At 46.2% G+C, this 17,682-nt stretch overlaps 1 protein-coding gene across 11 annotated transcripts; it reads right to left on the reverse strand.

The window, feature by feature from the left end:
• Nucleotides 1–812: 812 nt before the first annotated feature.
• LOC308127688 (target of Nesh-SH3-like) lies at nt 813–14,421 on the reverse strand. 11 transcript variants are annotated; one of them, XM_080492894.1, is made up of 23 exons: nt 14,222–14,421; nt 10,987–11,166; nt 10,553–10,621; nt 10,335–10,467; nt 9,831–10,012; nt 9,693–9,745; nt 9,527–9,557; nt 9,123–9,200; nt 8,963–9,016; nt 8,249–8,449; nt 7,698–7,775; nt 7,379–7,501; nt 7,026–7,091; nt 6,204–6,272; nt 5,991–6,119; nt 5,833–5,922; nt 5,508–5,717; nt 5,246–5,351; nt 4,389–4,468; nt 4,279–4,308; nt 4,040–4,198; nt 3,790–3,912; nt 813–2,725 (listed from the first exon to the last, which is right to left on the reverse strand). In XM_080492894.1, the coding sequence occupies exons 1-23, from the start codon at nt 14,292–14,294 to the stop codon at nt 2,610–2,612; spliced, it is 2,433 nt and encodes an 810-aa protein (XP_080349020.1). In that variant the 5' UTR covers nt 14,295–14,421; the 3' UTR covers nt 813–2,609. The 11 variants fall into 11 exon arrangements, with proteins under 11 accessions (XP_080349020.1, XP_080349024.1, XP_080349023.1 ...); XM_080492898.1 differs by lacking the exon at nt 8,249–8,449; XM_080492897.1 differs by lacking the exon at nt 8,963–9,016 and having other exon boundaries at nt 14,222–14,420.
• Between the last annotated feature and the right edge of the window lie 3,261 nt (nt 14,422–17,682).

Raw genomic sequence — 17,682 nt, forward strand, 5'->3', positions numbered from 1 at the left:
CTGAAGTTACAGCAGAGTTGGCGCACACACTCGCACTCTTCCTGTTCTTATTTTCTCTCCGTAGCAGGCCTCCACATTTCCCTCCCTGTTTTATCCTCCTTCCACTCCAATGCACACAGTTACCACGGCGACCGTACATAAACGATATATCATCGGCGCTGTGGTTTCAGAGCGGGAGAACTGACGTAGTGGAGTCCCGTCCTCTGCTGATGTGTGAGAGCGGGGCTCTGCGGTCGGGTGTCTCACACCGGCGGCGGGGGTGGGGGGGGTTTATGGGTAATACGAGGATGGATGGATAAAAATCCCCCAAAATGTTCCCGTCCGGCATTTTAGCGGCTTCACATGTTGGCGAGGAGCTGGGCTCCAATTTGACAGTTCGAAGACGTCATCGGTCGGTGGCGCCAGAGACCACCTGAGAGCCTCAGACCGCCTGGCGCTGCCAACCCCAGTCGTGCACGCGCACGCACACAATTCAGAGTCACCAACCATCACGCCTGTGGACGGAGGCGGGAAAAACACGCAGGCTCAGGCAGAACATGCAAACCCAACACAAACAGACCGAAGAGCCTGAAATCAAACGTTTAACAATACATGAATGATTCCTGAAAATACTGCTCCTCCTTACCTGCACAGGTGTGATTGGTCCAAATTATTCTATCAGAAAAACATGAAACATAAAGTCTTCATTTTATGCTGGAAAGATATTTTGTTTGGAAAATATTCACTGAAAAGGCGAATTGTACTCAACTAATGTGGGGTTTTCTTTAACATATTTGTTTAATAAATATATTTTACATGTTACAGTTTGTTTTATCTGATGTCCATTCAATCAGAGTTTATTTAAAAACAACAAAGTTGATTGGAAATACAATTTCAAAACGGATCACAACACCAGTAGTTGAAAAACACGTTATTTACGCAGTGAAGACAACTTCTCCTTCATGAGTCTCTCCTTCCTCCGCCATCACGACTGGATTGCGATTAATAGGCTCTGGTTGGCTTTGTGAAGGGCAGCGAGCCATCTGATTGGTTTAACTAGATGTCAATCAAGAGAGTGACCCTACATGTCCGCCATTTTGGACCGGGCAACGTTGAGCAAAGTATGGATTTTTGTTTTGTTTTGTTTGTTAGTTTTTTTTGTTTTTTTTTATGATTCTGTTTCATCTTCATTTATTGATAAATATGTTGTAAAAAAGTAAATATAAAAAATATACACTGCAAGATTAACAGAATGGAACAGATCTGTGGAACATTATGTTGTTAGACAAGTGATATGCTCCAACTATATCGACCATTATACAAATAAAATAACCAGGAATATACTGGACAAATTAGAGAGTCTCGACGAATAATTATAATCTGTATATGCATTTTACATTTACATGTTAAAATAAAACTATGAATTCCAGATATTAGGATGAAATCAGTAAAGGTTAGTGAAGTGAAATGGGTTGTTTGCCATGTGTACTTTACCTTCGGTGTGAATAATACGCCCAATCTTAATATTTATACTAACAGCAGAGACTGTTTGAAATAGGAATATGCTACAACCACCACGCCGCAGTGTAGGTTTTATTCATAAAGGGACACTGATATTGTATGCTGGTTAAATTGAACGGTTGGAATAAAAAATGAAAAACAAACAGCTGGTTTCCAAACAGGTTGCCAGTCCAAGGCGGCGGTTACGTTGAGGAAGATTTGAGCAGCACATGAGGCGTCAGTCGAAACCTGCAATCTGAAGTTGTGAAGCTCCTGATGAAACTTGCTTTTTGGTGTAACAGCCGCAAAGCACCATGGTTAGTGTGGTTCTCGCTAAGATATCAAATCTCACTTTTCTTTATTTCGATTTTGATTCGTTTGAATTTATTTAAAAAAAAAAAACATGTTCATATTCAAAACAGAAATACATCCAGATTTCCTTTACAAAGCACTTCTTTGTGTTAAAAATGATCCCTGCATGTTAATAATAACAACAACAACAATAATAGTGAAGGTTAAAGGCACAGTACATCACTCCGCTACATTGTACAAGAAGGAGGTGAAAGTCTTTGAGCTGCACAAAGTTTTCTAGGACAATCAAGAAATTTTACAGCATGTGATTAAATCAACTCGACTCAGCCAGCTGTGAAAATAATAAAATCTGCCGCCGCCACGTCGGTCCATTTTTTTACAAACTCCAGTTGTAAGTTTCTGTCGTATTGAGGGGACAAACGCAGTGGCAGAAATGTTATGACTCAAATACATTGTCTTCATATACAGATAAAAAAACATTTCTGCTGTGCAAACTGCAGGAAGCCTCCGACAAACGTGTATCTATATGCTGGCAGACAGCGTGCACCTTATGGACGGAGTGGCGGCGTCCATCATGGCCGGGCCAGAATGTTCTTCAGAGAACGTGTGAGTGTTTTAGGCGTCTGCGCTGCTGCCTGCGGTGAAGAGACGGTGACGCATTTCCTGATAAATAACGTGCGATGTGACGATGAAGACAAACGGGGAGCCAGCTTCCCTCCATGGAACAATATCCAGTCTCTCTCTCCGTCCGCACGGTGCCACGGCGGCCATGTTGGGCCGCTTGTTCACAACCTGCTTCCACAGGAAGTTGTCGCTCTCTACCATTTCCCCGGGATCGGCGTCCCACACTCGTACCAGGACACGTAGCTGATGTGAGAGCGGCCGCCGATCTGCCCAAAGTGAACCGGCTCCTGACGTACGGCCCGGTAGAAACCTGCAGCGCAGAGAGAGAGAGAAAGGGGCAGAGTTTACTGACTGTAGTACTGACTGTAGTACTGACTGTAGTACTGACTGTAGAACTGTCTGTAATGCCGACTGTAATGCTGACTGTAGCCTGGCAGTAGTACTGACTCCAGTACACATTGTAGTTCCGATAGTAGTAATGTAGCACTGTCTATAGTATTGTGGTGCTGACCATGGTCCTGACAACAGAACCGATGCACTTACAGTGGGACTGACAGTCGTTTTGTAGAACTGACTTTAGTATTGTGGTGCTGGCTATAGTACAGATGTACTTACTGTGGTAGTGACAGTAGTAGTGTTGTACTCACTGTAGAACTGACTGCAGTACTTTGGTACAAACTGCCGTACCATACTATAGTACTGACTGTAGTATTATGGTGTTGACTGTCGTACTGACAGTTGTACTCTGATGCTGACCATGGTACCGACTGTAGTGCTGCCAGTGGTAGTGTAGTACTTACTGCAGTACTGATTGTACTAATAACCATAGTACTGACTGACTATAGTACTGTAATAGTAGTAATAGTAATACCTCAATAGTAGTATTAGATGCATTCAGTCCATTGATATCAGTCATGGGAGCAGTAAGTCTTGTACTTGTAGTAGTTATAGCGGAGATGTGAAAGTTACAGTAGTTTTATAAAGTGTTGTGTTATCTGCAGTAACAGTATCGAAGGCTCATTTATCCTCCATGTTCTGCATGCAGACCGGAATGTACTTTCAACTGTACTGTCCGTCTTTCTGACAGTACTTACGGACACTGATGCCAGCTACTGCAGTACCAGCAGTAGCTGGCAGTGCTGATATTCAAAGATGTTTGTTCTATGTGACTCCTGGAGGTGTTTACAGTCTTCACATACCACCACCTAATATGTTAATTCAGCCCGGTGCCCCCTGCTGGACTGAACACTCACTTTGCAGCAGACTCGTGGAGTGTGTTTTCCTGCACACGTGCAGGATAAATATGATATAATGACTGATCTGAGTATTTGCAGACTATATCCTAGTGTTTTTAAGAAGTGGGTCCGTGTGTACCGGCTCTGGAGGGCAGGTGGTCCGCTTGTAGCTGACGACCCGTCCGTCCATCCAGGAACGAGTCGACGAACTGACAGTGGTCTTCACCGAAACCCGTCTGATCCCCAATGTTGTAGAATTTACCTGCCGGGAGGAGACCAGACAGGATTGATCACCTCACCGTGGGACAGATTCAGGTCTGACTGAGAGACCAAACCCCAGAATCACACTGATACAGGATCAGGGATCTGGTCCGACCAGAACCACTCACCATTGAGCGAGTCGCTCAGGTAGATCTTGTAGCGCAGGGAGTTGCAGAGCTGGACGCCCACAAACTTGCGGTACCAGGTTCTCTTGACGTACTGCTTCCCGTGGCAGTCGGAGTACGAGTCGGTCTTGAAGGGGAACTGAGTCCAAATGGCATCTTTTCCTGAACAAAACACAAAGATTCCCCCCGTGAAGCCTTTGAGGTGCAATCATCACCACGGTTACCGCGAGTCGCCAACTTACCGGAGACGTTCTCGCTCACCCGAGGGTCCGCTGAGGAAAGACACGACAAGATTACTCCAACTACTCTGAAACGCTGTGGGGAGGTGGGGCAGCGAAAAGCCGTGGAGTACCTGACTCAGTGTTGAAGGACACGGGTTCACTGGGGGGACCGGCGCCAAGCTCGTTCTTGGGCTTCACTTTGAACTCGTAGCTGAGGAGCAGAAGAAGAACCAGATGTGGGGATCAGAACCGACGGAGCTTGCTTCCCGATGCGGACGCTTTGCCAATTCCAGACTGCAGCTCGTTCAAAACCAAACACCGGAACTACAAGCTTCTTCGCTCAAGCAGATCAAGTTTCTGCGACTAAAATAATTTGTTCCAAACATCAGATATGCTGATCCTGAATGCTCAGTGTTCATTAAAATACCGGACAGAGAGAACTACAGTACCTGTTTTTCTCATCTCAACTGTCATATTATTGAGCAGTAAAAAAGAACTATTGTGCAGTCAATGGTTCTTTAGGTTGTTTTATCAGGACAAACTTAAGATTTATTTTAAGTTTCTTTGTTCCAGAGAGGAAAGTTCATCTGGATGAAAAAGAGTCCTGAAGCGTCTCAGACCTGCTGAAACCTGCAGCGGCTCCGTCTGCTGTGTGACTTCATCCTCTGTAAATAAAGTCCGAGCCAGAGCAGCTCCTCGACTCGGCTCCTGTTTCTGCTCAAAGTCACACAGCCAGAGCCGTCCACACCTCCTCCTCCTCCTCTTCATCCTCCTCCTCCTCCTCAGCAGCTGGTTTTCCCACATCGAGCCTCATTATACGGGCGAGCGGCGTGTTTTACATGGTTGTGTTTAGTGGAGCTTGAAGCAGCACCAAACTGCAGATGTTCCCTCGGCGTCACCGTAAATCCCCCAAAATGTTTCACGTTTGTGCGTCTGATCTGTGTATTTGAACTTGAAGTCTGACGGAGAAGCATCTGCAAGAGCTCACCTGCTTTCCGGCTTCAGGTTCTCCACTGCCGTGTGCGTCTGGTTGGTGGTCAGGATGGAAACCTGCTCGCCGTCCGGTCCTTTGGCCGTGGAGATGACTTCATACTCTGAGAACATACACAGTTCCAATAATCCATTTCAACTAGATGCTATTAAATAACCTTTTTTAACCAACAGTTTGTGTCAAACGTTGATAAATCTTTGCATTTACTTGTCACATTGCTAAGAGATAAATAGCTATTCCATGGCTAACTCTCTCATACCAGTGGTGTCATTGTCTGTCTTCTCCCAGTCGAGGATGACGAAGGAGGGACATCCCTCCACCGTCACCACGGTGAGGTTGGAGGGTGGACTCCTGGGCGGCGCCGTCACATTAGTCTCTCCGGGCTCGTTGGCAGGGAAGTAGTTCAGGGAGGAGGTAATGGAGCATGGCTCATCTGGCTTCTTCCCGGTTTGGTATACCACATGGGGCGCTGTGGCAGGAGGAGGAAGAGGAGGTCAGCTAGGGTGATGTACAGCGAGCAGGGCATGGGGTTCAGAAGAAGGCTGCGAGGAGCAGGAGGAGGAAGAGGAGGAATCCGTGCTCACCGACGTAGCGCTTCTTGCCCAGAGCGTCGAGGTCGGAGGTGGGCTGCGCTTTGAACAGGTCGGACTCCTCCCAGGTTTCCTGTCGAGATGCTGGAAGAAGAAAATCAGTGAGAAACAAGAAAGACTCAACCTCAAAGTGAGGAGGGGGTCCATCATACCGGTGGGTGTGGGCGTGGTGGTGGTGGTCTGTCTGCGCTCTGGTTTGGTTGGTTTGGCGGTGGGGGCGGTCTGGACTTTAGCCTTGAGGATGGGTAAGTCGACGCTCTGTTTCAGGCTGTTGACTTTGTCTGGAGGGAAGAGTGATGATGAAGGTTGGGGCGGAGCATGGGGGTGTGGGAGGTGGGACACTCGGGTCATTGAGGGGGTCTCACCTGTTTCTCCAGGTTTGCCCACCAGGTTTGGTTTCTTGTTGATCTGGATGGACGGACGAGCAGGAGAACCTGAAAGGAGTCACGAACATCAGCATCCTTTTTACCAGCAGCGATTGACTGGTCCTACCGTTTCCCCATGATGGAACCAGTTTTTTGTTTTGTTTTAAATCAATTTGAAACTAGCTTTAGACTGGTCTTGATCAAGGTTTAATCCTGAAATAAACTGGTTTTAAAATGATCTGAAACTAGTTTTAAACCAGCTTGAACCGATTCAAACAGATTAATGGGCTTTTGTTAGCGCGGCAATGACGACATCAGGATTTGTTGGCCTGGTCTCAGACTACTTTTGGTCCAGTGCAAGACCTGGATGACATTGTTAGTTATAGTTACAAAATAGAGAAACATAAAACACATCAACCAAGAGTCTTGTTTCACAATGTTGAGATGGTTTGGGTTTTTACTTTGACCGACTGATTTGAGTAACTAACAGTTCATCTTTACCTTGTTTTGGACTAGTTTGGAATAGTTTGGGGCCAGCATTTGACCATCTAAGGGTGGTTTTTGGACCACTTTGGACAATCTTAGACTGACGGCATATTATATGAAGCAGCTCCGACAACCAGGACGAACATTTCACCACATGAAAACCCAACAGAAGCTCCAGAGTGGGACAAAGGGAGGACAGGATGGGTGGACAGATGAACAGGCGGATGGAGGTGAATTAATAAACGTGATGAATGAAGACACAGACAGCAGGGGGCGCTGCAGCTGCAGGTGAAGGGTGAACAATGAAACACACAGAGACAAAGAAGGGCTTTTTACCGAGTCCATGTCGGGACCATAAGGCCGGTTTGAGCGCAGAGCCGCTGCCATGCGGCTTTCCGTTCACTGGTGGGAGAAAATCAGCATTACAGAGGGAAAGGGCTCGTTTGTGAAAAGTGAAGAGGACAACCAACCGAGTCCATGAACCATTTATCTGTAGTTGTTTTGTGTTTCTTTTCAGTTGTGTCATTATGGTATTTACACTGTACTTTTCTGTTATTGTGCTGTTTGTTTTCATGACGCCAGATGTCATTGGGACTCGTTTGGTTTTTGATGCACAAAGTTTAAAGAGGGGAAGTTTGCTTTTGGATGAAAATGAAAGCTGTGAGGATCAGAAAAGCCAGGAGGATTACCCCCAAGGACCCCTGAGGTCGGGGACCAGCTGCTGGGTCTATTGAGGGAAAAGAGGGGCCTGGTGGATCCAGTCTGTGGGGGCACTGCAGGCCTGTTGGGGTTCAGAGATCTGCTGTTGTGACCTAAAAAAGGAAGAGGAGTGGGGTTACAGGTGGCTGTGTGCTGGAGGAAGAGAGGCGAATAGCAGGGTTAGTGATGGACCCTGCAGCATGATGGAGTTTAGGTGATGGCGTCCATGACCAGCTGCATGCTCCTGTGGATGAAATGGAGAAGAGAGCCAAGCTGCAGAGTTCAAGAAGAAGGGCCGAGAAGAATTACCCCAGCTGTTAGTCTGAGCCCTCTCATTGGCCAGAGCCGACCTCAAAAATGTGGATCTGTCCTTTGATTGGCTGACAGCTGTGAGGACAAAAACAAGGACGAGTCTGTTAAACCAGAGGGCAACTTCACTGACAGAATCGTCCTGAGCCTGTGGGACTAGAAGCACAGATGGAGGAAGAGGAAGAGGAAGAAGAAGAAGAAGAAAAGTTTTGAACTGTAGTCAAATTGTTGGCAGGCAACACTCTGCTCTCTGAGACTAACCGAAATCATCCCTTATCTTTGGATTCTTTTCACCATGACTGATGTAAACCATCATCTGTGGCCACTTCGGGAAGCCATCGTCTGACAACACTTCTGAAAACCATATTCTGCAAATACTTCTGAAAACCATTGTCTGTCAACACTGCAGCTGGTAAACAAGACTTGTTGAACACTGGCACATCCCCAGGCGATGCGGTGGTTTTGTTTGGAGTGACTGTGCGCTGGTTTCACGCTCACTGGGACTCACTTTAATGAGGACCAACCTCAGAGGTAGCAACAAAATGAATTACCAGCAGAGTGGGGCGGCTTGTTTGGTGCCTTAACGGATTCTTCAGTGGTCCGCCTGGGAGACGAACGGTCGCTGGCGGCTGAGTTAGTAATGGGGGAGGCAGCAGTGGTGCTGGTCTGAGGGGCTTGGGTGGGCTGGAGCCACGGGGCGATTGGAGGGTCCTCCGGAACGTGAGGGGCGCTCTTAACCAAGTTGTCAGTGTCTGGGGTGAGAGGAGGGACAGACGGGGGGTCAGGACTATGATGGGTATCTTCATCTTCAGCAGGACCCGGGACCTCCCATGATCTGGACTCTGCAGACTGCCAGTGGCGACGTTTCCTCTCAGGAAACTACCACGTCTGCGTCTGAACTTCAAACATGCTGCGACCTCATGCAGTCTGACCAAGGAGGAGCCGGGGGTGCAGATGGAGGAGGAAGAGTTGCAGGGTGAGGAGGAGGAGGCGAAGGAAGAGGAGAAAACATGGCGGCTGAAGCACGTTTGCGATCACATGACCTTCAGCTGCAAGCCATTTGTTTCTTTACCTTGGTGACTTTCTGCGACGCCGCGCTCAGACTTTCTAACTGGCTGAGAACATGCCGGCATGCAGCCAATCACAGCAGCTGCACAGCCCCGCCCATGTCCCTTCCTTAACAGACCCCGCCCCCCTCTGACTCCGCCCTCTCCCAGGTGCTGGGCGTAAGCAGGTGAAGCCTGAAAGAGTGACAATGTGGTTACCGAGCAACGGGTGGGCGGGCTCAGGGATGGTTTCCTGTTGGCCAAGAGGAGGCGCTGTGGGACAAAATGAGGAGGTGCCCAGTGAGAGCTGAAGGAGTCAACAGGAGGAGGAGGAGGAGGAGGAGAAACATATGGAGGAGGAATAGGGAGGAATAATCACCAAAGGTGCGAGGAGCTGCAGGGAAGCCGCCATTTTTCAGCATGGTGGAGAATCGTCCCCTGGTGGCATTGTGCAGAGCTGCAGGCACACAATTCATCATCGGTTCAGAAACTTTAAACATCTTTAAACGTGACTCAATATTAAATTGAATACAATTTTATAGCATGTTAATCAATAATATATTTTAAGTATAATGATCTAAATAAAATAAAATCATTTTAAATAGATCTGAAGTATAAATAAATGAGTGATTTGCTAAAACGATAAAACAAAGTTCAAGACAGAATTAATGAATAAATGAAAAGTTTTCATCTAATTAACCTTTAATATGTGTTATTGTGAATATAATGGGAATTTATGAGCTGCGTGACAGAAAACAGATCTAGTGTGAATGAGAATCTCACCGGGACGAGGAGGGAAGAGACCATGAGGTTTCTGCAGAAACAAACACAAACATTTAAACTTTCAAACAGGAAGGAAACAAACTGAATTCAGCTGAATATTTTATAGGAGTTCTTCATACAAGATTGTTCGTTAAAAAGCAAACTTTTAATGACTTTTTTAACCTACCAGTGGATTCACCAGCGTATTACGCAGCTTAAAAGTCTTCTGAAGGTTTTTATCTGAGAAATCCAGAGAGGAAGTATTTCAGTGACGAACATCCAAATGACAGGAAGAAGAAGAAAAGGAAGAAGGGGTTCTTCTTACTGCCCATGTTGGTGTTGTGGAGGACTGGTTTGCTCCACGTGCCGCTGTTCTGGTCCTTGTTGGAGCGAACGCCGAACTCGTACGGCGTGTTGGGCTTCAGGTTGTCGACCACCGTGTCGCTGGTGGGACATGTTTGGTAGATCCACTTCCTGTTCCTCTCCCTGTAGCGGATGGTGTAGAACCTGCAGGGGAAAACCAGAAAAAGCAGCTTTACATCCGACTGGAGTTCCTCAGGGTTTGATTCTCGGTCCACTGCATATTCAAATGTGCATCTTCAATGGAGCTTATTGGAAGAAACATCAGGAATTTTAGACCTGAGTTCATGACTTAAATTGTTTTTTTTTATTTGTGTCTTGCAATTGCAAAGTGACTAAACAATTTTGTCAGAATTAAGCAATGGTGTTGTATGATAACAACAACAAAATGTGATAAACACAAAAAGTTCAAAGATGCACAGAAAGTGGAGGACAATTGTGGCTCATTAAACCACAGAAAGGTACCGACCCGTCCTCAAGACATTCGTCCAGGATGTTCCCTTCGTACGGCGTCTTCGCCACGTTTCCCCATGACAACAAAACCGCTGATGGACTCACGGAACCAATCACCAGGTGCAGGGGTTTTTCCAGGTTTACCTTACCTGAGGAGACGGGAGGACAGGTGAAAGCAGTTAAGACCAGGTGAGGACAGTTGAGACCAGGAAAGACCAGGAATGCATGTTGTACCTGTGCAGTGCTTCTTGACATCGTTGGTTGGAATCGGTTGAACAGCGATCAGGTACTTTGGTTCAGCATCTGGAACCAAATTTGTCCCGTCAACAAAATAATAGAACACAAAACAGCACAAAAGCATAAAACAACAGAAAAAAAGAAACAAATAAAACCCAGAACATTTGCAAAAGTTTTGCAGGAGAACTGTGACTTTGGGTTCGTGCTGCGACACGTTGGCAGTGAGTGGGTTTGTTTTGTGTTTCATATCTGCGAGTTGTGAGTGAGGACAGGCGCCGTCTGTCATCGTCTGCCGTCACCCAACACCTCTGCAGGTATACACAAGCCCCGCCCCCTCCCTCCCTCACCTCATCCATCAACTGCAGCGGCGAGCGCAGCTTTCTGGGGTCGCTTTGAAAACACATGGAAGTGATGTGGCGTGCAGCTCTCACCCATCTCGGCCTGGTACGGCTCTCCGGCCTCGGGGAGCGGGATGAACTGTTTGGAGAAGACGCCGCCGCCATATCCCAGGATGTAACCCTCCAGCTTCACATCGGCGTTTGGACGCACAAACGTTATCACGATGGTGTCGTCCGTGGCGTTGATCCGCACCTTCAGGTTCTGACGGCGCTCTGAAGGCAACACGCCACATTATTAACACCGGAACTGTAAACACCTCGTCACAACTCACAAACAAGCAAACAAACCCTCAGCGCTCGTGGATAAAACAAACACCACATCGAGGCTCATAATATAACAAACCGACTGACAGTCGGGCACATCTCATGTGTCAGCTTAGTGATGACCGAGTAACAACTGGCTTTAGAAATCAAACACCCGAGGCCTGTAATCCGAAGCGGGATTAACATGCCAGGCCTTTACGATCTTGATTGGCGAACGTACACAAAAAAGGGGCGGAGTTTGTAGCGTCGTGAACCCTGCAGAGCAGTTTACGTAATGGAGGAGCAGGTGAAGGAAATATTAAGAATTCCAACACTTAATCCCGGCCAACAGCAACACTGTTGTTACAGTGAAATTCAGGAAGGAATACTGTCAGAAAACTGCTGACCCTGTTAATGCATAACTTCATGAGATTAGGTAATATCAATTCGTATGAGAACTGTCAACACTCTGATCACTCAATATATCTTTGTAACGGCACAGAAGTTTCTGGCAGAGCTCTTCTTTGAGCTTATATTTTCCGTTGAGTTCTATTGAGGCTCAGCTTCTGCAGTTCTGCCCCGTGAGACTATGAACCTCATTATTTCAGATCAGCCTGAGTGGAGCTGATCGGATTTGGGAACAAGTCAAGAACAAGAACAAAAAACATCCTTCAAAGCAGAGCTCCTCTCCTGAGCTCCTCTCACGAGCCGCGCACCACCCAGGACCTAGGAATGGGCAGGTCATTTTTCAAGAGATCTGATTGGTCAGGAGGCGGAGCTTTTATGCTTCTTGATCTCGTGTCCAGAACATAACCTGCTCCGGAGCAGGTTAGACATTCAGAGTGAGTTACCATAATGATTTATCCCGGGAAGAAGTGAACCAGCGTTGCAGTATAGAAAACGTAGAACTCACCCTGAAGTTTCCTCCATAAGAGAAAATCCCAAGTCGTAGTATAAGCCTTAGGATACACACCAGGCTGAAAACAGGATAAAATGTTGTAGTGTGCTCTGCAGCGCCCCCTACAGTGTGGATGTGTGAGTGCAGCAGCTGGCGGGGCCTTTAATGACGGTATGGAAGTGAAGTTGCACATTGAAGCAATCAGCACTAATGAGGCGCTCGGACGCGGCGCGAGCAGCGGGAACATCATGTGCTGATCCTGCTGCAGAGTTTAACGGAGAGGAGGGTCCTTCAACCGCAGAGAAACAGCAACAGTACAACCTCCAAAAGTACCCACAAGTACAAACTGTACCAACAACACCAACAAGTACTGCAAGAAGAAACCACACAAACATACAAAACTCAGGTTCTTCCAAAGTTTTATACTCACAGAGATTACATGAAGTACTGAACCATCAACAAAGTATTACCAACAAAAGTTCTGCAAGAAGTACAAACTATTACTAATGCTACTGCAACCACTAAATGCACTGCGAGAAGAGGTACAGTGAATGACTTCAAGTTGGGAAAAGTCAAAGGAAATGCATGAAGTACTGAGATGTGATGGTATCAGAAGCATCACAGCGAACAGAGAAACAGCTGCAGTCGTTTTGAGTTTCTCCGATTGAAGACCATGAATGACAGCAGAAGGTGGGCGGGGCTTGTCAGTAAAGTTCCTCTCAACGTAATAAAAACAGAAAAACCAGATGTGTGTCTGTTCTAGCTGGAGTCTCATTAAAATGTGTCCCCGAGTGCTTTTTTTTTTTAACTACATTAATTACATTTCATTTTGTCATAATAACCCTTCGTGGATAATAACCCCGCTCCCCCCCCCTCCCCCCGCCTCTGTTGTTGTTGGCGATCTCTGGCGCGTTGAGGTAATCCTCTCCAAGTGGCCCTGACAGTTTCCTCTGCAGGGGATTTTTATCGCCTTACATAACTACAGACTTTTTGAAGGAAAATATAACAGAGGTTACATCACCTGCAGCTGAGACATCAAACTGACGCTACGACAAGCCGTCACTCACAAAAACAAAACGCCTTCAGAAACTGAGCAAAACGCTTCCTGCAGCGGGAGGAATGTCGACTCTGCAAAATACCTCTTCTCTGTCCAGTGATTCCGACAGGGATTAACGCACATCGATTGATGTTACCAGGGATGAATAGTAACAAAAGATAATGCTCACGTTCTTCCACTCCTGGAAACAAGCACAAATGGTACCAGGCGTTCATGCGACGTGATGCTATTCAGTGTCTGTGCTGATGGGTTTGATACCAACAGGTGTCTTTGCTCACTTGCATCCATCCTAACATGCCTCTCTTTCTCAGACTTGTTTCCTTCCACGCCGTTTCATGAAAATGTTCCCTTGTTCTTCAACTCCACTGAATTCCCGCTGACGTCCATCATTTCAGCCTGGAATTTATTCATAATATCAGTGATGATTTCCACATTTTGGAACATTTGTGCTCCCGTCCCGATGATTTTAAGGATAAAGTCATCCACTGACTTCCATCTGGACAAATACTCTCCCTGAACTTATTCCACTGTTTGTCTGTTTGATTTCATCACATTTTATTCCTACACATTTTCTGTGTTCATGGCAAACCTAACATCCACTCCAGATTTACTTTTGAATTAATTTACAGTTTTGTGACAGGTTTTCCGTCCATTCACTTATTGAAAGTTTAAAGTGACTCATTGACCTTCATTTTTGTGGCCCTTTACTGTATTTTGGACAGGTTCTAGATTAATTCCAGACAAATTTACCAAAGAAAATTGCCTCTTTCTCACACATTTTTCTTTGCTCTCTCCATCTTTGTTTCTTCTCATTCAACGCTGCACTTTCTCTGCAATAACTGTAATCCACTGAAACCATCTTGTTTGATTAGAGAAAGAACCCGTTGACTTCCATCATTATCTGTTTCATCGTGGTTGCCTTTCATTCAAGCCAAATGTTAAACTTCAGAGCTCAAGCTTTGGGTTTTCTGCAGTCTCTGTGTGTCGGGATCTCTTTGTGTCAGTTTCCTCCGTCGACTCGCACGTTTTTTTTTTAAACCCTCATGTCCCTGTTTCATGCAGCGACTCACCTCTGATCCTCTGAGCCAGGACGAGCTGCAGCACGACCGCCAGCAAGAGGAGGAGGACAGAGGAGCCTGCCATGAGGAGGAAGAGGAGGTGAGGATGAGGAGGAGCAGGATGAAGGATGAAGGATGAAGGAGCACTTCACTGAACGAGGGAGAGAGCGGTTGCGGGACTTGTTCAGTCTGGGGACGTCCTCACTGTGGAGAAGGGGACCACCAAGACACCAGCATGTATAGGCTCCACGGGTGGGCGTGGCTCTCGAAGTGGGCGTGGTCTGGAAACCACCAGCAGCCCACATATGCCCCCCTCCCCTTCATGCTCTGGACTTTAAACATGACTGTTTTCTCTCGGTTCCTCTGCTTTCTTCATCACCTCCTCCTCCTCCTCCTCCTCCTCCTCCTACCCTCTCCTCCAGCTACAGCCCCCCCCCCCATAAAATGCCCTCAGCATAACATTAAACATTTTTATTTCTTTGTACTTGTTTTTCTCAACAACAACCATTTCATATGGATCCCTGGAGGTTTTCCTTGGTGTTTCCCAGCCCCCCTCTGGCCCCCCATGAGTGTGTGGAGAGAACCTCACAGCAGCGACGCGGACCCCCCACTGGGCCACCCATCTGATGGTCCCCCTTGTTTTTGTACCAGTCGTCATCCAGGAGGTGACAAACCACCATGTACTCAGGAACTTGTCCCTCCAGGGCCCCTCTTCACATACGGCCCCCCCCCCCTTGGTCTGTCACCCTCCCACCCTATTTGGTTCTCAGGCCTCCTCAGCTGTGTGTGTGTGTGTGTGTGTGTGTGTGTGTGTGTGTGTGTGTGTGTGTGTCCTCACATGTTGCCGCTGTGATTGTGTCCACATGTTGTGATCTGCACTCTCATTGGCTCACACATCAGGTTAGTGGGCGTGGTGTCCGCAGGAATGCAAACCTGCAGACCATCAGCAAGCCGGGCGATGCCGATCGTTGACAAGCGTCTTTCGGCGCCGCGTCGCCAAGCCTTAGGTCGGCGAGGTCCGTCCTTCACGTGTCTCCGCCGCTCACAGTCGAGCATGATGGGAAAAGGAGACAACCCGCCCACTGCTCACGTGCATGCTGGGAGCGGCTGATCAGGAGCTGATGAAGAGGGGGATGAGGAGGAACAGCGGAGGGTCCCACACGTGGCGTGGCATGCGACAGGACACAGGCAAAGCTGCCAAACAGCAGCTGCAGAGGAAAGTGTGAGAGGAGCAGTGGATCAGGGCTGAGAACAGAGACGCCTGAAGAGTCCTCGGCACAAAAACATCCTGAAAGTGAAAATATAAAACACATCTACATCATCCCACACATTCTGCAAGCAGAACTGAAAATAGCCTCACAAAATGGCCCTGAAACAACCTCAAAAAGGCCTGAAAACTTCACAAAACACTAAAAGACACAGCCTCAAAACCCCCCTCACAAAATACTTAGTCTAAAAACAAAAAAACACACCGAAAACATTGTTTGAAATCCACTAAAAACAGCCTCAAAAATTCTTAAAAAAAAATCATAAAAAAACAAAAAAAAACTGCCGCAAAAAACACTAATACCAACAATTCAAAATGCCTGAAAACAAAATTCAAAATGGAAAATAAAGACCTCACAAAACACACAAAAAAACTTTTAAAAAAGCCTGAAAAAAGCCTCATGAAGCATCTAAAAAAAACAAAAAACTGACTAAAAAACCAACAAAAACAGCCTTTTAAAGAAACAGAATTCTAAATACGAATTAACAGTCTCCAAAACATCTTTTAACAACCTCAAAAATGCCAAAAAATAACCTCACAAAACACAAAAAACCCTACAAACCGTCTGAAAACCGCCTTTCAAAATGCTTTAAATCAGACTCACAGACTTTTTAAAAACAGCTTTACTGACGACCAAAACACCTAAAAACAGCCTCAAAAACACCTGAAGAGCTGAAGAACCACCTGCAGACACAACAAACTGCAGTACCACATTGAAATAGCTCCTCTTCCTCGTGTCTTCGTCCTGTAAAACCTTCCCATCAAACGGCGTTAACGACGGACTTCAGCTCATTAAAGACGTCATGATAAGAAACACGCTCGCCGCCTGAGGTGAAACATTCCCACTGCGCGCTGCTAATTAGGTTAATGCTAGCATTTTTATGGTCCGTTTGAAAACGAGAGGGATTCCTGATTAAAGCTGGTCTGAATTAGAACGTTTACACACACACACACACACACACACACACACACACACACACACACACACACACACACACACACACACACACACACACACACTGTAGCAGAGCTGTAACCACACAAGTAAAACTTTACGTTTCCTGCAGCTTCGACTCTTCAAACGCAAACATCTCGTCAGCGTCGCCTCCAGACAAACAAATAGCTGAACATACGAAGAGCACGCTGGCTTTTCTTTCAGTTACAAAACATCAAAGCAGTTTTATTGTGAACGTCTGTGTTTTATTGTGAAGGTCTGAGAGTCGGAGCCGAGACAATAGTATGAAGAGATGATTAAAAAACTTGCTAACCTCAGTATGACCCCTGCGACCTTTGGTCTCTGCTGGGAAATATATGTGAAGTCACATCCACCTGTTGGCGAGCCAGCCGCTGCCCAAGGGGCTGCAGGGTAATGAGGTAATCCTCGTCAACACGCCGGGCCTGCTGGGAAACCGGCCAGAGAGAAAACCACTAAACTTTTGTAAATGAAAAAAAACAACCTCAGTTTCATGTGTCACACGAAAATCAGTAAATGATACGTTCAAAACAGGAAGTCGTCAAGGCTAAGATTTTTACGTTAAAAACAATAAAAACGAGACTGCGTTGCAGGAAACGTTTTCATTGATGTTTCATGGATGTGGAACTGTCACATTTTGTGATTTTTTTATGACTCGTTCCAGAGGGGTTTTTTTCTAATTCAGTGAACGAGGACCCCCCCCCCCCCACCACCACCAACCCCGGGGTCGGAGCAGTGGTAAAGTGTTTGCAGATGTTACCCCCCCCCCAACATACCCCCACCCCAGTGTGTTTTGAGTGCCAGCTTACAGGAGGAGCAGCACCAAGAGAGAGAGGAGGAAATCCCCCTCAACCAAATCTAGAGTGTAACAAAGTAATCTGATTACTTCATCTTTCAGTCACATTCACCCATAAACACAGTTGCACATATCATTCAATGGAAAAGTTTAAAAAAAAGCTTTTTCACATATAAATTATCAAATTTAAGATTTCCTGTCTTATCCTGAAAACTTGCAGTTTTAACATAAAATGTTTCAGTTTTAACGTAAAACATCCAGTTTTCAGCAATATGTAAAGAAACTTAGAAAAAACTGAAATAAGTAATGACAAAAATATCTTTGAAAATTAACAACTAAAAAAAATAATGCCAAACACTATGAAACTAAAGTTTCTTGTCTCTATGGCAACAACTCACAAAAAAACAGGCCAATGAACGAGTTTGGGTTCCGTATGG

The sequence above is a fragment of the Lipophrys pholis genome (genome assembly GCF_963383615.2).
Source record: "Lipophrys pholis genome assembly, chromosome: 23".
Lineage (NCBI taxonomy): Eukaryota > Metazoa > Chordata > Actinopteri > Blenniiformes > Blenniidae > Lipophrys > Lipophrys pholis.